The 23,808-nt window shown below is 36.5% G+C and overlaps 1 protein-coding gene across 1 annotated transcript in view; it reads left to right on the forward strand.

Annotated features, from left to right (window-relative positions):
* The window catches only part of GRAMD1C (GRAM domain containing 1C), an 86,208-nt gene that overhangs the window by 20,288 nt on the left and 42,112 nt on the right, over positions 1 to 23,808 (forward strand). The window contains exons 4-6 of the mRNA XM_044914156.1: positions 8,157 to 8,260; positions 8,917 to 9,012; positions 14,804 to 14,884. Of these exons, the coding sequence (XP_044770091.1) occupies positions 8,157 to 8,260; positions 8,917 to 9,012; positions 14,804 to 14,884 (281 nt within the window). The remainder of the gene's footprint in view (positions 1 to 8,156; positions 8,261 to 8,916; positions 9,013 to 14,803; positions 14,885 to 23,808) is intronic.

Genomic DNA, 23,808 nt, shown 5'->3' on the forward strand with positions numbered 1-23,808 from the left:
TCAGAGGGAGAAGCAGGCTCCCTGCCAAGCAGGGAGCCCGATGCGGGACTCGATCCCGGGACTCCAGGATCATGACCTGAGCCGAAGGCAGTTGCCCAACCAACTGAGCCACCCAGGCACCCTCTTTGAACCTTGTTTTGAGCTCTTTTTATTAGCATTACTTAAGGATCCACTTCATTCTTTTAATGCCTGCCTGGTATTCAATTAAATGAACTTTGTACCATAATTTATTTAACAAATCCTTTATTGATGGACATTTTGATTGCTTCTTGTCTTTTACTATTTCTGATGATGTTGCACTGAAACTTTTACATTTGTTTTGGCACATATGTGCACACATATTGTAGGATAAAAAATTTTATGAAGTGGAATTGTGGCAAAAAGGTAATGAGCATTTAAAAAGTTTATTATTGCCAAGTTACCCTCCAAAAAGGCTGTACCAATTTGCATTTTCATTTACAGTGTATGTAAGTACCTGTTTTGCCACACCTCAGGACCTTTGCTTTAGTAAAATTTGGTAGGTAGAAATGGTACTTAATCATTGTTTAAATATGCATTTCTTTAATTATAAAGGAGATTGAACATCTATTCATATGTCTATAAACCATTTGTATTTCTTTTCCTGTGAACGTTTCTCTTCAAAAACTTTGCCCATTTTTCTGGTGGTTGTTTGTCTTTTTCTTAATTTGTAGTAGCTTGTTAGATGTTTAAAAAATTAGATCTTTTTTCATGTGTGTTGCAAATGTTTCTTGCCAGTTTGTCACTTGAAATTAAATACTTTTCATGGAAACCTTTATAAAATTTATCATACTTGTCATTGCCATCTTGAAAGAATCTGATGATACAGTGATATATACTCATTATAAAACATTAAAGCTATACAGAAAAATATAAAGAAAAAAATTGAAAATTATCAGTAATCCTAACACCTACATATAATTTTGGTTAAAATTGTTTGGATAACTTTCTAGGTATTTTTCAGTGTGTAAATTCGCTTTCAAAAATTTACATTTTATAGTTTTCTCTCACTGATATAATAAACCTGTTCATTGTATAAAATTTGGAAAATGCAGATTTTTACAAAGTAAAAAACTAAAACCATGTATAATTTTACCAAGCTACAGACTGAGAGAAAATAGTTGATAATCCCATATCTGATTTTAAAAAAACCCTTGTCTTTAGAATAAAGCTATTCTTTTTTTTTTTTTTTTAAGATTTTATTTATTTATTTGACAGAGAGAGACACAGCGAGAGAGGGAACACAAGCAGGGGGAGTGGGAGAGGGAGAAGCAAGCTCCCCGCAGAACAGGGAGCCCGATGCGGGACTCGATTCCAGGACCCTGGGATCATGATCTGAGCCGAAGGCAGTCGCTTAACCGACTTAGCCACCCAGGTGCCCAGAATAAAGCTATTCTTGAAAGTCAATATTAAAAATACAACCCACTTTAAAAAACAGGTAAATAGGCACTTTACCAAAGATATATATGGATGACAAATAAGCATATAAAAAATGCTCAACATCAATTATTATAGGGAAATGCACCTTAAAGTACAAGTAAACTACATGCTAATGAGAATTGCTAAAATTAAAAACAACAACAAAACAACTGACAACACCAAATGATGATGAGATACAAAGCTATAGGACGCTCATCCATTAGTGGTGGGAATGCAAACTGGTGCAGCTGCTTTGGATGGCAAGTTGGCAGTTTCTTGTAAAGTCAAACATACACTTAATCATATGACCTACTAATCCTAGTTATTTTCTAAAGTGAACTGTAAACTTATGTTCACAAAAGTCCTGTACATGATTGTTTGTAACATCTTTATTAACAATTGGGAATAACCAAGATGTCATTCAACTGGTGAATGAATAAACAAACTATGGTACATCTATACAATGGTATACTATTTAGCGGTAAGAAGGAACAAGCTATTAATATGCACAGCAACATGGATGAATCTTCAATACATTTTTCTTTTTTTTTTTGTCCATATGATTCCTTTATTATCCTTTTACTTTTTATTGGATCTGTAATGATGGCCCCTTTCATTTATTTTTTTCATTTTTTAAAATTTAAATTCAATTAATTAACATATAATGTATTATTGGTTTCTGAGGTAGAGGTCAGTGATTGAAAAAAGCAAAACTCCAAAGGTTACATATTTTATGATTCCATTTATATGACATTCTAAAAATGCAAATATATAAGGATGGAAGACAGATCTCTGGGCACTGGGAGGGGAGAGTGGTTTCACAAGGGAATTTTTACAGTGATTCTATATGGTACTGTGGTGGTGGTTACATAGTTGCATGTTAAATCTTTACAGAGGTAACTTTATTGTATAAAAATTAAATCAACCAGGATATCAGGAGATCCCAGGTTGCAATGCCATTGGTAAAAAAAGAATCTAACTGTATTACAAATGAGTGACATAATTGCACTCAAGGGTGGATTAGCATATATACATCTATTCCCTACCTGTGTCTGTTGCTAGGGACTAGAAACAGTGATATCCCAGTATCAGTGAGCATGTCCAGGACCCAGATATTGGTCTCTAAATACCATTCCCCAATGAAAGGAATGAGAGCTCTGGGGCTATGAAATACAAGATGAGTGACTGTGGAGTATCATACAGTCTTACGGTGCCAGAAAGTAACGAAGTGCTTAAAAAAAAAAAAAGGAGCCAACTTGAAAGAACTCCCAGTGGTCAAAGACAGAATAATTTGAGCAATAAAATAATGACAATATCGGATTATAACCTGAAGAATAAAATAAATATCCATGAGTCTATATTGATATAAATGCTTGAAGGCTTAATAGGTTCTTACTCTCTGTGCATATAATAATGATGATGAAGAGGATCTCTAAAAGATTTTAACCAATCCATGTATATTTATACAAGTGATTTCACCAGTGTGACCCCATGTGTAGCATCCAATATACTGATAAACAAGCCACTAATTTCACTAATGAGAACCCTTTTCTAATGTGTCTATGCTGATTAGCCAAACATTTGTTGTTAAACAGTAATAAAGGTAACAGAAGGGCTTATAGTAGCCCCTGAAGGAGTGTAGTCCTAATTAAATTGTTAGCTGACCTATCCCAGGGGTGAATTCCTGATTAGGACAACCTACTATCCCTAGAATATTTCTAAACATCTGCTTTATCTGGAGTCTGCCTTTTCACTTCTAATATTCATTTGTGCCTTCTTTTTTTCTTGCTTAATCTTGGCCAAAGAAAATGTTATGTTGGGGAAATATAATTAAAAAGAAAATATCCTACCCATCCTGAAAACTCCACAAAAGTAGAAAAGAAAGAAAACAGTTTTTATTATTAAATAAGCATTCAACTGGAATGGGATATGCATTATGGGTAATCTGTAAAAGAGATTGTGAAGAAAGACGGAAAGAAATCTCGCCCTTTTAAATAACCAAACAGATGCAACCCTTTACACATGTTCTAGAGATAAATGATAACTAGTCCTCAAGTAAGAGGACTTGATAGTACTATTTATCACACACATTTCATCATAAATTCACCTGATAATTGGGGCTACTCTCTGTGTTAGCTAACTGACTTTATGCAAAGGAAAAATAAACTCATATCTTTATGACAGGAGTTAGCTTTGCAACTTGTATCAAGATGCTGGCCGAAGGTGAGCTCCTACCCTATCACAGAAACTGGGAGATAAGGGTATTATCTCTCTTGATGTTTACATTTCAAAGAGATGGCTACTTGGTCCTTGAGAAAACATTCCTGGGTTCTAAAACTGGCAAGGGCTTATTTTGCTTTTAAAAAGATTCACATAGGGGCACCTGGGTGGCTCAGTCGTTAAGCGTCTGCCTTCGGCTCAGGTCACAATCCCAGGGTCCTGGGATCGAGTCCCGCATCAGGCTCCCTGCTTGGCAGGAAGCCTGCTTCTCCCTCTCCTGCTCCCCCTGCTTGTGTTCCCTCTCTCCCTGTGTCTCTCTCTGTCAAATAAATAAAATCTTTAAAAAAATAAATAAATAAAAATAAAAAATAAAAAGATTCATGTATTTCTCAAAGGAGCAAGAAGAAAAGAATTTACAAATTTTCTACAGAAAATAAAGAGAAGTGAAGAGGGAGTTTTTTTTTTCCCATTTTGCACCAGGGAAAATTAATTTTTTTCTTTTTCAATTTGTATTTACCTTTACAGTTGTCTCAAATAAAAAGCAAACAACACAAAAAATGTGAAGTATAAAAAAGGAGAATGGTTGGGGAACTGGGTGGCTCAGTTGGTTGGGTGTCCAACTCTTGATTTCAGCTCAGGTCATGGTCTCGGGGTTGTGGGATCAAGCCCCACCTCAGGCTCCACACCCAGTGTGGAGATTCTCTTTCTTCTCCCTCTGCCTCTCCCCGCTTGCTCTCTCTCTAAAAAATAAAAAAAATAAATAAGGAGAATGGTTTCTTTTATAACTTAAATATTAAATCTGAAAGCAATCCTGAAAATGTTGTTCCGGAGAGTATTTTTTAAAGCAATGTTAACATTATTGGGCTCCCAAAGATGATTGCTGCTAGAAAAGAATACTTTGGGATGTGTGTTTCCTGACATGATTGTTTAAAAACCCATTCTTTTAATTCACTGTTATTTCCTTTATGGATAGATGATGTCTAAATTCTTTGATAAAACTGTAAATAGGACATCTTGTTTATTTATTGTGCAGTCTTACTCTAGAAGTATATGGTGCTGATTCACTCCATCTGTATTTCCATAACATACTTCCACTGTAACCTTTGTTATGTTATAGTTAATAAAATAAATCTTTAAGAATTAGAATTGAAACAATTGAGTAATTGTTTCAAAATTGATTATGTAATAGCTAGTTAGTTGATGTTAACACACACATCAAAGTGATCTATATTGCTTGGTTAATTTACTTAATTTTATTCTAACTTTCTAGTCACTAATTATAAAGTTATAAAATCCATAAAACAATTTTTGATAAACATTTCCTTATTCCATTCTAGAGGAATCAGATTGTTATTTGACTCAAATTAGGTAGAATATTGCCTTCTGAAATGATAATTACATGTTTACTTAACAGTAGAGAAATTGGGAGTAAAAAAAAAATGGAAAATCTGGCTTAAAAATTTTTTTTCATTTCCTGCATGGACCATATTGCTAGAAAGCCATTTTATAAAAAAAATTTATTGAGGTATAAGTTTATTCCAATAAAGTATATCTGTTTTGGGACTCCAACCCCCCCTTTGAAAAAAAAAATTATTTATCCATCCTAGAGGTGAGGGCGAGGAGCAGAGGAAGAGGGAGAGAGAGAATCTTCTTGCTGAGTGTGGAGCAGGACATGGGGTTCCATCCCACCACCCTGAGACTATGACCTGAGCCGAAATCAAGAGTCAGCCGCTTAACTGACTGAGCCAGCCAGGTGCCCCAGGGAAGCCCTTTTTTAAACCACTGAAAAAAGTCCGTCAATCTATATCAAATAGCCTTCAATTAAAATAATCTGGTTGGTTGCTATGGCTTTGAACATAGTTTAATGTAAAATAGTGCCCTAGTTCTCATGGTGCAGTCCACAGGCTAGCGATGTTGGTGTTACCTGGGATCATGTTAGACTTGAAACTCTCTACTCTGCTCCAGACTTGTTTAATCAGAAACTCTGGGAGGGGCCTAGAAATCTGTGTTTTAATAAGTCTGCGAAGTATTTCTTTTTTTTTTTTTAAAGATTTTATTTATTTATTTGAGAGAGAGAGAGAGCACATGAGGTGGGGGAGGGTCAGAGGGAGAAGGAGTCTCCCTGCTGAGCAGGGAGCCCGATGCGGGACTCGATCCTGGGACTCCAGGATCATGACCTGAGCCGAAGGCACTCGCTTAACCAACCACTGCCAAGTATTTCTGATCTGAAATGCGAGAAGCACTAAATTAATAAAATGTTTCAGTGGCTTAGATAAAAATTTCAGGACATCCCAAGGTGACCTTGAGCCCAATCCCTGTTTTAGAGATGCATACTAGTAATGAGTAACTTAATCTACTTAATTATTTACTAGGATTTTTGTTTGGGGGCATCTCAGTTTTGTTTTGCTGAAGGAAACATTTTGAAAGACTGAATTACTTTGCTCAATTTTTAGTATTTGCTTACAAATTTAACATGATTAAATTTAAATATTTTTAGGTTTATACCTCAACGATGTTTTCCTAAATTGCTAATCACTTTATATAGTTTTTAAATATATCAGTTAAACTAAATCTCCTCACAGCGAGCATAAGGCAAGCTGAAGACAAAGCATAAGCTGACACCCTGCAACCTCCCTCCTCCCCCCACTCCTGGGTGGAACATGTGTGACATTTTTCCAGGATTCTCCCAACTGTCTTTTTTTTTTTTTTTTTTTTTAAAAAAAATTTTAATTTTTTTCCCAAAAAACCCCCCCCCCCCCCCCCCCCGGGGGGGAACATTTGTTAAATTTTTCCCGGATTCCCCCCACTTTCTTTTTTTTTTTTTTTTTTTTTAAAGATTTTATTATTTATTTGACAGATAGAGAGAGAAAAAGCACAAGCAGGGGGAGCAGCAGAGGGAGAAGCAGGCTCCCGGCTGTCCCAACTGTCTTAATGTTAATATCTTGCTAGAAGGGAAAACAACCTTAACTTGACAATGTGATGGCCTCTGGTATCTTGTAGGTATCTTGTAGATCGGTCCTCTTTAGCATATGAAAGTTCTTTTGAAACCTCCCTTTTCCTTACTTCCCCCAACTCCTGAGTATATAATCAGCCACCCCTGACAACCCCAGTACAGCAGCTCTTTCTTCCCACTGGGTCTTGTCCCTGTGCTTTAATAAACCACCATTTTGTACCAAAGATGTCTCAAGAATTCTTTCTTGGTTGTGGGCTCTAGAACTCACCCCACCGAACCTCACCTATATTCCCAAACCCCATCAACAGTAGCCCTTTATATCTTGAATTATTGATAATTTAGCCATACTATTTACATTAGCCAAAGAGCCAAATCTAAATCATGGTATTAACTTACTGGTGGTTAGTGGCATTTACCAGAACTGGATTTTAGTGCTGAGGCAGAGAGGATCAACTTTGAAACTAACTTAAAATGTGTAAAATTTTTGGAGTAATTATTGTCCCTTTCCTCACCCTTTTCCAATGTCTACCTAATCACCAGTCTCCCATCAATGCTACCTCTTAAATATCTCTGAATCTAACTACTTCTTTCCCTTAATACTGTCATTTCTTGGTCTGAGCCACCATCAGTTTTCCCCTGGACTTCCAATTCATTTATATGAATCCATTCTCGCAGTGTGAAAAAAGTAGTCTTTAATAATATACATCTGGGGGCACCTGGGTGGCTCAGTCATTAAGCATCTGCCGTCGGCTCAGGTCATGAACCCAGGGTCCTGGGATCGAGCCCCGCATCGGGCTCCCTGCTCCGCAGGAAGCCTGCTTCTCCCTCTCCCACTCCCCCTGCTTGTGTTCCCTCTCTGGCTGGGTCTCTCTGTCAAATAAATGAATAAAATCTTAAAAAAAAAAATATATATATATATATATACATCTGATCATGCTCCTTCCACTTAAAACTCATCAATGGCAAACAAAATAAAACAAAACAACTCATCAATGGCTTCTTGTAAAGTTCACAGTCTACCATAGCCTGTGAACCTTACATATCTAGTTTCTCCAGCTTCTCTAGCCCAGAGTTCTTTGTATAGTTGCTTAAACGTGCTTTTTTTTCTACCACGGGGCTTTGCACATGCTCTTTCCTCATGGTCCAGCTGACCATTTATTGACCTTTAGTTCTCAGTTTAAAGACTACTTTTTCTGGAGAACTTTTTCTGATATACTCTTTCCCTGCCCAGTCCCCTCATACCTATGTCCTCTTTGTTATAGTCTCTCAGACTTTCTCTACACTTTGATCATTATACTTATTTTTGTATTTGTTTATTGTATTCCTTCCCTTCTAGAATGTTCTATGAGGGCAAGGTCCATGTTTGGTAACGCTAGTTTCCAGCAAAATATCTGGTGTATGGTGCTCAAAGTATCTGAATGAGTGAGTGATTGAATGAACAAACTAATGAACAAAGAGCGATGACTTTTCATGTGTTAAAGTAGGATAAGATTATAAAGTTGCCAGATTTTTGTGAATAAGTTGTTCCTTATTCTTGTGTATCTAGATTATGCTTGTGCTCTTCAGAGGGACATTTTGCTTCAGGGACGTCTCTATCTTTCAGAAAACTGGCTGTGTTTCTATAGCAACATCTTCAGATGGGAAACTACAGTAAGACGTATTTGGATTTGATTTGTTGATACAAATAATTGCGTAGATAGAAATATATACAGTCCTCCTAAAAACAGTATACTTTAGATTCCAAAGTAAATTTATGTATATTTGTATATAATACTTGTATATACATGTAATCGATATATATACAATATGTATATTGTAGAAGTGTGTGATCTATTTTCTTAATACATCGAGCTCCATTTGTACATATTTAATACAGTTGGAGAAAGAGATTTCAGGTTGAAAAAAGCTTGAACATACATCCATTTGACTGCCAAAATCATGTCTTATGTGACAGACTGTCTGAATTTTGTTTGTGTGTGTATGTGTTAATATGGAACACGAACACGCACATGTCTTTTCACACTCTATCCTAAACTTAGAGATAAGAGCTGTGGAGGAAATTATTGACGGGGGAGAATGTCTGACTGCTTACCCTGTTTTTCTCAGAGAATTTGCTTATTCTTATTTGCTTTTTATTTGCTTATTATTTGCTTATTATTTTTAATAAGCATTTGCTTATTATTATTAATTCCTTCAGGTTTTTCAACGGAATATTCTGGATTAGATTGATGTAATACTTGGTATTTTGTGCTGTACATGTTTCTGAAAAATCCATTTAATAATTTTTCACTCTTTTGTGTGCTTAGATTTGTATTGCATTAAAGAACATAACCTTCATGACTAAGGAGAAAACTGCTCGACTCATCCCAAATGCTATCCAGATTGTTACAGAGGGTGAAAAGGTGAAAGACTTTTCTACCTTTGCTTTGTTATATAATGTGGAGAAAATCTGCATCATACTGATTCATCAGTGTTGGTAATTCTTCTTGGAGTTAGGAATTTGTAACAGAGATATATTGTATTTAATACTAGATTTCTGTATAAATACTTATTTCTAATTAAATGACTGCTAACTTTTTTTTAACATGTAATCATGTAATCTGTTTTTTTTTTTAAATTAAATCTGCTAACATTTTTTGTGCTTTATAGTCACAGAGAACTTTCTCCCATATTTTTCACTTCTTCTGTAAGAGGTAGGTAGGGTAAGCTTTGGTAAAACATCATTATTTCTGAATACCCTAATAAACCCATGATATTGTTTAGTCAATGATACTTGCACAGTAGCAACTAATAAAAACAAATGGTTCTGGTGAACAGAGATTTGGACAGCATATAAGTAAACATATTATCACTATAATACCTTTTTTTTAGGATGGCAGTTACTACAATATCTGCCATTTTTTAGTGGGGATATATGAAGAATCTTTCTGAACCCACCTGGAAGATTGATTAGGGCTCTGTGTGTGTGACATTAGAAGCATAATGCTGACAAAGAAAAGGAAAGAAGGAAGGAAAAGAAGGCAAGTATGGAAGGGAATGAGAGGGAAGGAGGAAGGAGATAGGAAGCACAGAAGGAATGAAGGGAAGCAATGAAAGAAAAGGAGAAAGGAAAAAGAAGCAGGGGAGAGAAACATTATTATAACATTGAATCATTGTAATGATACTTTTAAATCTTGTAGTTTCTTTCAAATGTACTTTACATTTTATTTTTAGTTTTAAATAATCTTATCCTTACAGAATGCTTCCCAGTACAGTACAAAAAACTTTCTCCTCTGAACTATTTGAGAGTAAGTTGTCACTCTGAAGCCTCATCACTCCAGATATCGCTCCAGATATTCTAGTGTGTATTTCCAACAAAGACATTCTCCTGCATAAGCACAACCTAACCATCAAAATCAAGAAGTTAACATCGATCATTACCACAGTTCAGTCCTCAGACCTTCCTCAATTTCCCCAGTTATTCCAATAATATCCTTTATAGCAAATAGACATAGTTTAGAAATACATAATTACATTTAGTTGTCATGCTCTTTAATTTCCTTATTCTGGAATAGTCCCTTAGTCTTTTTTTGACTTTTGTGCCCTTGACATTTTTAAAGATTACGGGTAGGTTATTTTGTAAGATATCCCTCAGTTGTGTTTGTCTGATATTTCCTTGTAATTAAACTTGGGTTATGCAATTTTGGCAGAAATGACATGAAAGTGATGCTCTGTTCTTTCCATTGCATCCCATCAGATGACCCATGATTTCAATTTCTACCATTACTGGTGATATTCACTTGGATCACCTGATTAAGATGATGTCTGCAAGACTTTACTGTAAAGTTAGTTCATTTTTCTTTGTGATAATACTTTGTGGCAAGCTACTTTGAAACTATGTAAATATATGATTACTTATCAGACTTTAAATTTATGCATTCACTTACTTAAATCAGTATGCCCTCATAGTTTCTTGTTTTATTCAATGAGTTCTAATCCATTACTATCATTATTTATTTATATATTTATTTATTTATTTTAAAGATTTTATTTATTTATTTGTCAGAGAGAGAGAGCACATTTGTGCACAAGCAGGCTCCTTGCAAGGAGCCCGATGTGGGACTTGATGCAGGGCTTGATCTTAGGACTCCAGGATCATGACTTAAGCTGAAGGCAGACGCTTAACTGACTGAGTCACCCAGGCGTCCCTATCATTATTTATTTTGATGCTCAAATTGTCCCAAATTTGGCCAGTGTGAGGCTGTCAGTGTCCTTCTGACTATTCTCAGCATTATTTGAGCATTTCCTTGATTTTTGGCATATTACAGGCTTTCCCTGCGTCAGCCCTGGAATCAGTCATTTCTCCAAAGAGTTCTGATTTCTTTTAAGGGGAGACTGATATTAGAAGCCAGTGTGTTCATTGCTATTGGGGTGTCACTATTTCCAAGCCCTCTAAGTGGTCAGAATAAGGGTATATGTAATACATATATAATTATATAATACATACACATACATACCCACTTGCACATCAATGTCTGTCTACTTATCTGTCATAAACCATGAATTTACCCTAATATCTCTAATTCCTATCAAAGACCACAGAGTTCATTTTTGTTTTCTCCCTTTCCTATTTGTAACTCCCTTCCCTGACTGTGAGAAACCAGGCTCCCATTATCCTCAGTATATTTACCTACTAGATCAGTTGGCCTCTACGTAACCAATCTTCCTCTCCTTTGCCACTCCTTCCCCACATGGATGCCCCCCCTTTCCTTAAAAAAAGATTTATTTATTTATTTGAGAAAGAGAGAGAGTCTTAAGTAGACTCTGTGCTGAGCACAGAGCCTGACATGGGACTTGATCTCATGACCTTGACATCATGACCTGAGCTGAAACCAAGAGTCAGATGCTCAGTCAGCTGTGCCCCCGAGGCGCCCCACCCCCCCCTTATGGATGCCCTTTTACCTGACTTGGTTTCTGACACTTCATGTCAGGCTGCTGCCCATCCCGTCACGACACAGATGCTCTCACCATGTGAAAGCTTTCCTCACTCTGCTTAAGCTGATATCCCATACTAAACACCTTTCCTGCCTTTACTTTACCCTGTGCCAGGTCACTCATCTAAAAGGATGTCCTCCATTCCCTGCTTGTGCTTAATATTCTATGACAGTTTGTCACTGTGTGTGGTTGCCCCCCTCACCCTTTCAGGCTTTGACTCCCCAGCACAAAATCACCCTCATGGACTCCATCACACTATGTCACCCTCACCCGCTCTAGCTCTGACATGCTTTTGTAGGCTGCCACCATTTGTGATCACATTCTTCATCATGCTTGGGTTCTGATACCCATGCCAGGCTACCCCTTTACACTGTCACCCTCTGTAAGCTCTGACTCATGCCCCTCACCCTGTTCTTGTTCTAACACCGTGTTCCATGGAGGCCCTTCTTACCTACTTGGGATCTGACACTCCACATAGATTAATCCTACGTGACAACCTGCTCGACTTTTCTGGTTTTGACGTTGTTTTGGGCTACTGCAGCTCCTTCTCCCTACCCTCACCTCTAGTGTGGATGCCTACTTTCTCTGTTCCACCAACAGCTTTATGGCTGAACTGTTCAGGAAGGGAAGAAAAGCTAAAAATCATATTCTTAATTTTACAATCAATACATGAATATACTGCATTCCGTAACAAAATCATCAAACAATTCTTAAACTAACATCTTCCTTCCATGCCTATAATCCCTAATCCCATTGCTTTTCTAGACGCAAACACTATTATCAGTTTGGTATGTATCTTTTCAGACTTTTTCCTTTGTGTGTTTATATATATGATATGTATATAGACACACAAACATATATATATGTTTGTGTGTCTATATACATATAGACATATACATATGTGTATATAGACACACGTATATGTGTGTATACACATACACGTGTGTATATATATATATACACACACACATATAGTTTTGATTTGTTTTTGAAGTAAATGCTATTTTATACATGTTGTTTTTCAGTTTTTTCTTAAGAAGAACTTAATAGGGGTGCCTGGGTGGCTCAGTCGTTAAGCATCTGCCTTCGGCTCAGGTCATGATCCCAGGGTCCTGGGATCGAGCCCTGCATCGGGCTCCCTGCTCCGCAGGAAGCCTGCTTTTCCCTCTCCCACTCCCCCTGCTTGTGTTCCCTCTCTCACTGTCTCTTTCTTTGTCAAAAAATAAATAAAAATCTTTAATAAAAAAAAGAACTTAATATCTCTTGAAGTCACAGCTTAGCACATCTAGATGGAGCTATTTCTGTTTATTCATATGCTGTATAATATTTCATCGAATGAATTTACCATGGTTCATTTCCAATATTTTGTTATTATTAACACTGCTGCAGTGAACAGCCTGACCATGCCTTCTTAAGCCCAATGTGTGACTGTTTCTCACGTATATAGTGACATTTCAGGGTCAAGCATTTTAATTTTAATAATGATAACAACAACTTAACATTTGCTGAACATACTTGTTCTAACACTGTTTTAAGTTCTTTATAGATATTTTCTCATTTAATTCTCACAAAAATTTGTTACTATAATTATTCCCGTTTTTCTCAGATGAGGAAACTAAGGAAAAGAAAAGTGACCCAAAGTTGTAGAACTAAGTGGTAGATTGTATACAAGAGTGGATAGAATTGATAAGTGATTTAGTTTAAGAAGTGGGGACTAGATAGACTAGGAGATTTTACTTACCTATATATCTGAATGAAAGGTTGTAAGATTATTATAATACAAGAAAGCAAAACAGTTTGGTCTAAGAAAAGGAAATGGAGGATAGTAATTAGTCATCATTAGGCCACATGTTATATATATAATTCCATTTGGAAAATCTCTTTGATATATCCTTGTTATGAAAAGTTTTGCTTTATGGAGAGTATTACATAGCAACATTTCAATTTATTAATTGGAAAATAGCACTTTAAAATCTTTCTATGAAAAGCGTAAATATCCAAAATAATATTTGTTTGACATTTTATTTAGCAAATCAAACATATAACTGAGCTTTCTCATCCCTAAAAATAACTACTCAATCATGAAAAGTCACTAACTATGGGGTCGGAATAGATGATACACTGAGAGACTGTATTTAGTGCTGTCACTTGTCAGATTTTCTCATAAAAGCCTATTTTAAAATGTGACTTTGCAAAATCAGTTAAATGCAGTGGAAGAGATAGGGCTAAAAGCAAACATAGAATTATAGATTGAAACAAGATATTTTTTTTCCATAGCATTCAAAGCAAAGTTAAATTTTAACATGGGTGTTTTATATCTATAATTAGTAGAAATTAAGCATTTCTGGATTTTTTAGAAGACTATGAAAGATGATATGATTTGAAATTAAGATCCTTAAAATAAATTGATCTCTGAAATCCACTTGAATTTTTTAAAGATTTATTCATTTATTTATTTTTAGAGAGAGAGTGCGTGCGTGAGTAGGGGGAGGGTCAGAAAGAATATTCAAGCAGACTCCCTGCTGAGCACGGAGCCCTAAGTGGGCTCCATCTCATGACCCATGAGATCATGACCTGAGCCCAAACCAAGAGTCGGTCATTTAAGTGACTGAGCCACCTAGGTGGCCCCGCTTATATTTTTTTTATTCTTTATGTATACTTGGCTCAGATGGTCACCAAATCAAGTCTCTTTGGAAAGTTCAGAATAAATAAAATTTTAATTTTTTTCATAAGTTTTTAAGATGATTGCAATAAATTATATGCACATAAATATTTACCTATTCAAGCTTCTTTTCTGAGTAAATATTGATAAAACTGTATTTGCTGTAAGATAAAGTTTTTAAAGATTTTATTTATTTATTTTATTTGAGAGAGAGAGAGCATGTGAGTGTATGTTGAGGGGGGCGGAGGGAGAAGGAGAGAATCTAAGCAGGCTCCACAATGTGGGGTTCTATCTCACAACCCTGAGATCAGACTTAACAGGCTGAGCCACCCAGGTGCCCCTGTAAGATAGTTTTTAAAGACACCTTGTTCATGCACCAATTACCTGTTTTTCTTTTATTGTAGCAAAGAGCGAAACAAAAATAATATATGAAGTAGGGAATGGTGTCCTACTAGTTTGCTTTAACCATAGCAAGTGCCAACAGATCATAGATACTCTCCCCCACCCCGACTTTTTTTTTAATGACACTAAAATTATCTTACTATTTTTCTTTGCAGTTTTTCTTTACATCTTTTGGTGCCAGAGATAGAAGTTACCTCAGTATCTTTAGGTTGTGGCAGAATGTACTATTAGAAAAGGTAAGTGTTCATAGCAGAGGCAGGTGCTTCTTATAATATCAACCTCCCAGTGTTTGTGAGTTGAATTTTTCTGGAGTTTTTTTTTTTCTCTGCAGTTAATTTTGACTAGATTATTCAAATTCTAAGATGAAACTTGAAGCAAAACAGAATCCATAGTTATGTTAAGATGTTAATTTTACAGTAAGTCTCGACCCCTTTATCTGCAGGGAATATGGTCCAAGACCCATAGTGGATGCCTGAAACTGCAAATAGTACTGAACTCAATATAGATGCTATGTTTTTTCCTATACATCCATACCTATGATAAAATTTAATTTATAAATGAGGCACAGTAAAAGATTAATAAAAATAACCAATAATAAAATAGAATAATTATGACAATATACTCTAATAAAACTTATGTGAACATGGTATATCTCTCTCTCAAAATATCTTATTGTACTATACTCATCTTCTTCTTGTGATGATATGAGATGGTAAAATGACTGCATGATGAAATGAAGTGAGGTGAATGACAGCCATTGTGACATATTGTTAGGCTACTTACCGACATTCTGGTGGTATGTCAGAAGGAGGACAGTCTGCTTCCTGACTGTAGTTGACTGTGGGAACTGAAACTGGGGAAAGTGAACCTATGGATAAGGGGGGACTACTGCAATTCCCAGGGTAACCACCAAGAAGATAACTTTAAAAATATGGTAAAAGAAACATCAAGGAAGTTAAAATGTTACACTAGAACTATCTATTTAACATATAAGAAGGCAGTAATGGAAGATGTAGATACATAGAAAACAAATAGCAAAATGGCAGACATTACATTAAATCATTAAACATAAATAGATTAAGCACTTCAATCAGAAGGCAGAGTAGGCAGAAAGAATGAAAAAAAACAAAAACACATGATCCGACTATATGCTGTCTATATGAAACAGGTTAGATTTAAAGATACAAACAGATGGAAAAAAGTATACCATACAAATAGTAACCAAAAGACAGCTGAAGTGACTGCAGTAGTGTCAGACAAAATAGACTTTAAGACAAAGGTTAATAGAGGCAAGGAATGATATTTTATAATAATAAAAGGGTCAATCCATCTGGAATTTATAACAATTATAAACATATATGCACCTAATAACAGAGCCCTAAATTACATGAAACAAAACTAGCAGAACTGAAGGGGGAAATAGATAATTCAACAATAACAGTTGGAGATTTCAATACCCCACTTTCAATGATGGATGGAACAACCACAGAGATCAACAAGGAGATAGAAGGTTTGAACAAAACTATAAACTAGAACTAAAAGACATCTATGGGACACCCAAAGCAGAATATACATCTTTCTCAAGTACACATGGAACAATCTCCAGACAGACCATATGCTAGGTCATAAAAGAAACCTTAATAAATTCAAGAGGATTGAAATAATACAATGGACTACAGTGAATGACATTAGAAATCAGTAACAGAAATTTGGGAAATTCATAAAAAGTGGATATTAAACAAAACATTCCTAAATAACCAATGAGTGAAAGAAGAAATCACAAGAGAAGTTAGAACATACTTCGAGTTAAATGAAAACAGAAACACAACATACCAAAACTCATGAGGTGCAGTTAAAGCAATGCTTAGAGGGGATTGTATAACTATAAATCCCCATATTAAGAAAAGGAATGATCTCAAATCAATAACCTAACTTTCCACCTTAAGAAATTAGGGCAAGGGAAACAAACTAAACTTAAAGCGGAACAAGGATATGCTAAAGATTGGAAGAGAATGAATGAAACAGAGAATAGAAAGACAAGCAACAGAACAAAAAGTTCTTTCTTTGAAAAGATCAATAAAGTTTAACTAGACTGACCAGGAAAAAAAGCTTAAAATTATTAAATTCAGAAGTGAAACTAACAACATTACTACTGACCTTACAAAATGAAAAGGATTCATACTATGGACATCGTATGCCAACAAATTAGTTAAGTGAAATGGACAATTGTGACTAAAAAGTCATAAACCATTGCAACTGCTCAAGTAGGAATAAAAAATCTGAATAAACCTATAACAAGGAAAGAGATTGAATTAGCAATAAAAAATCTATCCACAAAGAAAAACTCAGGCCCAGATGGCTTCATTGGTGAATTCTGCCAAGTGTTTACTGTAGAATTAACATCAATCCTTCACAAAGTATTTCAAAAAATAGAAGAGGAGAGAACACTTTGCAACTCAGTCTATGAGGCCAGTATTACTTTGATAACCAAGTCCAGACAAAGAACATCACAAGAAACCTACAGGACAATATTTATGTTCACTGTGTCTGTGTTCATTTTGTTTATGAATATAGACATAAAAGTCCTCAACAAAACCAAACCAATTTAGCAAATCAAATCCAGCAACATATAAAAACAATTATATGCCATGACTAGGTAGGATTTATACAAGGTTGATTGAACATATGAAAATCAGTCAATGTAATACACTATATCAGTAGAATAAAGGACAAAAACCACATGATCATCTCAGTCAATGCAGAAAAAACATGTGACAATATCCAACATCCTTTCATGATAAAAACAAAAACAAAAAGTGGGACTACCAGGGAATTTCTTTGACTTGATAAAGCTCACAGCTAACATAATGGCAAGAGACTAATGCTTCCCCACCTTAGGTCGGGAACAAGACAAGGATGTCCTTTCTTGCCATTTCTATTCAATATTGTATTGAAGGTTCTAGCTGGGGAAAATAGGCAAGAAAAAGAAGTAAAAGACATCCAGATTAAAAACGAAGAAATATAACTATCTCCACTGGCAGGTGATATGGTTTTATATATGTAAAATTCTAAGAAAGTCTGTAGAAACCCATTAGAACTAATAAGTTCAGCAAGTTGCAGAATATATGATCAAAATACAAAAATCAATTATATTTTATACACTCAAAATGAACAATCCAAAAATTAAATAGTTCACTTATAATAACATCAAAAATAATAAAATACTTGGGAATAAATTTAACAAAGGAACTTTAAGATGAACACTGAAAGCTACTAAATATTGTTAAAAGAAATTAAAGAAGACAAGTGAAAAAAAATCTCATGCTCATGGATCAGAAGACTTGATATTGTTAAGATGGCAATACTCCCCAGATTGATCTGCGGATCCCTATCAAAATCCCAACTGGAATTTTTTTTTTTTTTAAGAAATTGAAAAGCAGATCCTAAAATTCATGTGGAAATGCAAGGTACCCAGAATAGTCAAAACAGTCTTGAAAAAGAAGAACAAAATTGGATTAATTAGTCTGTTAGGGCTGCCATAACAAAATACTAGAGACTGGATGGCTTAAACAACATAAATTTATTTTCTCATGCTTCTGGAGGCTGGAAGTTCCAGATCATGGAATAGGCAGGGTGAGTATCTGGTGAGACCCCCTCTTGTTGGCTTGCAGCCTTTTCACTGTGTCCTCACATGGCTTTCCCTCTGTTCATGCACACTCTTGTTAACTCTTCCTCTTATATGAATACCAGTCCTATTAGGGTAGGGCTCCACCCTCACAACTCTGTCTTAACTCAGGCTGCAAAAACAAAATGCTGAAGACTGGGAGGCTTAAACTACAGAAATTTATTTCCTCATAGTTCTAGAGGCTGGAAGTTTGCGATGGGGATGGCAGCTTTGGTTGGGTTCTGGTGAGAACACTTCCTGGCCTTCTCATTGTGTTCTGACACAGCCGGGAAGGAAGGAGAGAGCCAGAGCCAGAGCAAGCAGACTCTGGTGTCTTCTTATAAGGGCATTAATCCCATTATGAGAGTCCCACCCGCATTTACCTCATCTAAAGCTAATTACCTCCCAAAGAACCCATCTCCAAACACCATCACATTGGGAGTTAGGGTTTCTTTCTGTCTTTCTTTTTTTTGGAGTTAGAGTTTCAACATATGAATTTTGAGGGGACACAGTTCAGTCCGTAGCAACCTCATTAACCTTAATTTTCTCCTTAAGTTTCCTATATCCAATTATAGTCACATTGGGGGTTTAGGGCTTCACCTATCAACTTTAGGGGGATGCAATTCATTCCATAACATTGGAGAACTTGCACTTTTTGTTTTGATGTTTACAACAAAGGTGCAATAATCAAGGCAGTAGGTTTACTGGTGTGTCTAGACATATACATTAATGGAATAGAACTGAGAGTCCAGAAATAAAATCTTACACTTATCAGCCCTAATTTGATTTTTGACAAGAGTGCCAAAACAGTTCCACAGGGAAAGAAGTCTTTTCACCAAATGGCACTGGAATAAATAGATAACACATACAAAAGAATGAATTTTGATTCCTACTTCAGACCATATACAGAAATTAATTCAAGATGGATCATAGACCTAAATGTAAGACCTTAAAGTATAAAACTCTCAGAAGAAACTGTAGTTATAAATCTTCATGACTTTTGGATTAGACAGTGGTTTCTTAGATATGACACCAAAAGCTCAAATGACAAAAGAAAAAAAACAGATAAATTGGACTTATCAAAATTAAAAACTTTTATACTTGAAGGTGTCCATCAAGAAAATGAAAAGACAACTCATGGACTGGGAAAAATATTTGCAAGTTCTATATCTCATCAGGTATTTATATCCAGAACATATAAAGAACTCTTACAACTCAACAAGAAAAAGACAAATAACCCATTAAGAAAATACACAAAGGATTCAAATAGTCCTTTCTCCAAAGAAGATATACAAATGACCAATAAGTGCATGCAAAGATGTGCAATGTCATTAGCCATTAGGGAAACATAAAACCATAACGAGATACCACTTCACATCCCCTGGGATGGCTGAAATAAAAAAGACATTAACAAATGTTGAGGATATGGAGTAACTGGATCTCTCATACATTCTGGTGGGATTGTAAAATTTTGAAAACTTTGAAGAACAGTTTGTCAGTTTCTCAAAATGTTAAACATAGTTACTGCATGACCCGGCAATTCCACTCCTAGGTTTTTATGCAGGAGAATTTAAAGTGTATGTTCACACAGAAACTTGCACTTGAAGGTTCTTAGCATTATTCATAAAGCCAAAAAGTGGAAACATCCTAAATGTTCATCAACTGTTGATTGATGAGCAAAACGTGTATTCACACAATGGAGTATTATTCATCAATAAAAAGGAGTGAAGTACCAATACATGTTACAACATAGATTAACCTTGAAGCATTATGGTATGTGAAAAAAGCCCATCCCCAAAGAACATATATTATATGATTCTGCTTTTATGAAATGTCCAGAATAGGCAAATTCATAGAAGTAGAAAGCAAATTTGTTTCCAGGAGGAGGGAGGAATGAAAAGTTGACAGCTAATGGATTTGGGTATCTTTTGGGCGGATGAAATGTTCTAAAACTTGTGATAGTTGTACACCTTAGGATATGCGAAAAACTTCTGAATTGTACACTTAAAGTGAATTTTGTAGTATGTGAATTATAGCTCAATAAACCTATTAAATCTGTTATTTAAAAAACAAATGGTTGGGGGGGGTGGAGTACAGATTTCCGGCTGATAATAAAGGCTCCTTTGCTGCTGGAGCGCAAACATGGCAGGCCAGAACTTTACCTCCTCTCCTCCCCACTCTCCAGCTAAGACCCTCACTGGAGTGGACAAATTGTGGCCTCTGTGGCTCTTAGGGTTGAATGGTTTTCCAACCTTAGGGCAGCTGCTGTGGTCAGGGACTTCCAAACAGTGCCCCACTGGGATGCTTTCACTTCCCCGAGTGCTGGGGACAAGAAGTGGCCTGGAAGTCCCCAGATGGAGGAGAGAGGTGGGGGTGGGGGAGTTTGCTAAGCCTAGCCCCTCCTCCCTCCATAAGGGAATAGACAAGGCTGGCAGTGAAGCACCATGTCCAAGCTTGTTCTACTCTCATGAGCCTTTCTTGGTATTTGGGCACCCTGGCTCCTCAGAGCCCCATGTTCAGATGCATTGTTACAGTTGCAGTGGGCTGCTCTTACTGGCATGGGCTGGAAACTCCAGTGTTGCCCTAGGGACCTAGTTAATGCTACCCTTCAAAGCCAAGTTTTTTGAGTGCTCTGGAAATCCCCCAGGTGCATTCCCTCATTCTAACAAGGAGCCAAAGACGGCTATTGGGCTACTGCGTTTGGTTATGCACCTGATCTGAGTGTCCTCCCCAAATCCCATTTGCGCTTATCACAGGTGAGAAAGTTGGTATACATCCTTATGAAAACAAGTAACTCCAGGGAAGTGACAAAGTTCAGGTTTACCGATGAGCCAAGGAAGAAACTGAGATCTGAACTTTAACGAAAATATTTAAAAAGCTCTTTGGTTTTTTTAAAGGTTTTATTTATTTATTTATTAGAGAGAGAGAGAGAGCACTTGCATGAACAGGGGGGAGGGGCAGAGGGAGAGGGAGAAGCAGGCTTCCTGCTGAGCAGGGAGCCTGATGTGGGGCTGGATGTGGGGCTTGATGCCAGGACCCCAGGACCATGACCAGAACTGAAGACAGGTGCTTAACCGACTGAGCCACCCAGGTGCCCCAACCTTCTAATTTTTTAAAGTGATAAAGCCACATTGGTTAGATTTCCTGATTTGTTGTAATACTATTAAAAAAAAGGCAAAATCTATAAAATACACAACGTAACTACAGAGTTCTATAAAACAACACAAGTCATTTGAAAAATATATCTTATATATATTAAAAATATTTTAAGAGAATTTAAGTTAATATTCATGTTCACTTGTAATTGGGAATCTGAGAGTAAGAGTAAATATGTCTTACTTAGCTTACTTCTTACATGAGAAGGCCTTAAAAACAAAGCACATTAATCTAGAAAAAAGATTAAGGTATATATAACAAAGTGATTTTAAAATTGTGTGTATGTGTATGTGTGTTTTATTGATTTCTCCAATACAAAAAAATCCACAAAAAGGGAAAAAAAAACGGAGACAAATATGGTGCCTTTGAAAAAGAACAATTTTTTTTTAAAGATTTTATTTATTTATTTGAGAAAGAGAGAGAGCATGAGCAGAGAGAGGGAGAAGCAGACTCCATGCTGAGCAAGGAGCCCAATGCGGGACTCCATCCCAGGACCCTGGGATCATGACCTGAGCCGAGGCAGACATTTAACCCAACTGAGCCACCCAGGGTGCCCCAAGAAAGAATGCTTTTATTTTTATTTTTTCTTAAGATTATTTATTTGACAGAGAGAGAGGGAGAACTCACAAGCAGGGGAGTGGCAGAGGGAGAGGGAGAAGCAGGTTCCCCACAAAGCAGGGAGCCTGAAGTGGGGCTTGACCCCAGGACCCTGAGATCATGACCTGAGCCGAAGGCAGACGCTTAACCGACTGAGACACCCAGGCTCCCCAGGAATGCTTTTAAAAGTACATTTTTTTTCAGGGTGTCTGGGTGGCTCATTCAGTTAAGTGTCTGCCTTTGGCTTGGGTCATTGTCCTGGGGTCCTGGAATCAAGCCTGAGTGGGGTTCCCTGCTCAGCAGGGAGTCTGCTTCTCACTCTCCCTCTGCCACCACCCTGTCATGTTCTCTCTCTCTCTCTCTCTCTCAAATGAATAAATAAAATCTTTTTCAAAAAATAAAAGTACATCTTTTTCATTCATAAGGTTCCTCTGATGCATGGCTTCAGGAAGAACAGTTTATTTCAGATGTTTGGCTTAGTTTAACATAAATCCTCAATGTTTAGACATGTGTTTAAACTGTCAGTATGCTTATTCGTGCAGTAATTTATATCATTTCAGCTTAGTTCACAACCTTTGAGCTTAGCACCCTTTTTCTAGATAGCTCATTGAGTATCTGGGATTTGTGCGATGGTGGCCACCGCATTCTTTGATACAAATAATTGATGGTTTCTGTCTTTTGTAAATAATTGTAAAGACTCTATAGAGGCCCTTCCCCACCCTCAGCTATTTTGTTTAGTTTAAAGCTCTTACCCCTTCCACGCTCTATATCAGAGCCAAGCATTCCTGCCAACTGTTTTTGTAAGGTCCACAAAGTAGGAATGGTTTTATTTTTTATTTTATTTTTATTTATTATTATTATTTTTTTAGGGGAGTGAGGAGCAGAGGTAGAGGGAGAGAAAATCTTAAGCAGGCCCCGTTCCCAGCGCAGAGCCCAATGTGGGGCTTGCTCTCACGACCCTGAGATTATGGCCTGAGCTGAACTCAAGAGTTAGACACTTAATGGGCTGAGCCACCCAGGGCCACTGGCTTTACATTTTTAAATGGTTTTTCAAAAAATAAAAGGAATATTTCCTGACAGAATAGTATTTCATGACAAATTCAGATTTCACTGTTCATTAATATAATTTGACCGACACATAGCCATGCTTGTTTGTTTATTATAGGGCTGCTTTCACACTGCAGCAGCAGAGTTGAGTAGTCCCAACAGAGACCGATTTGTCCGCAAAGCCTAAAGTATTTGCTGTATGGCCTTCCACAGAAAGTTTTTGACCTCTGAACAATACTACAGCCAAATTTATCTTTTTAAAAAATGTGTACCTACTAATATTAGCTTCCTGCTTCATACCCATTTCCCTTGGAATAAAAATCTAAAATTTTTTATAAGGACTGCATGATCTGGTGGCAGCCCACCACTCCAGCTTCATCTCAGTACATCTTCCCTGTTCTTAAATGTTCTGCATTTTTTTCCCCCCTGCACTAGATCTTCAGACATGGTCTTTGTGCCTGCTTCTTTCCCACCCCTTAGTTTGAAGTGATACTCATTAATAAAACTAAGTCAGATCCATTCCTTCACCTTTCTGTAACATCTTGCACTTTTCCTTTGTAACATTCATTACACTTGTAATTCTTGTTTTATTTCTGTTCTCCTCGCTTGACTATAAACATCTTGAAGATAAGGACGATGTCTGTCTTGTTCATTGTTTTATGTCCAGTGACAAGTGCAGTGTTTACTATATAGCTG

This window comes from Neomonachus schauinslandi, chromosome 1 (genome assembly GCF_002201575.2).
Source record: "Neomonachus schauinslandi chromosome 1, ASM220157v2, whole genome shotgun sequence".
In the NCBI taxonomy this organism is placed as follows: domain Eukaryota; kingdom Metazoa; phylum Chordata; class Mammalia; order Carnivora; family Phocidae; genus Neomonachus; species Neomonachus schauinslandi.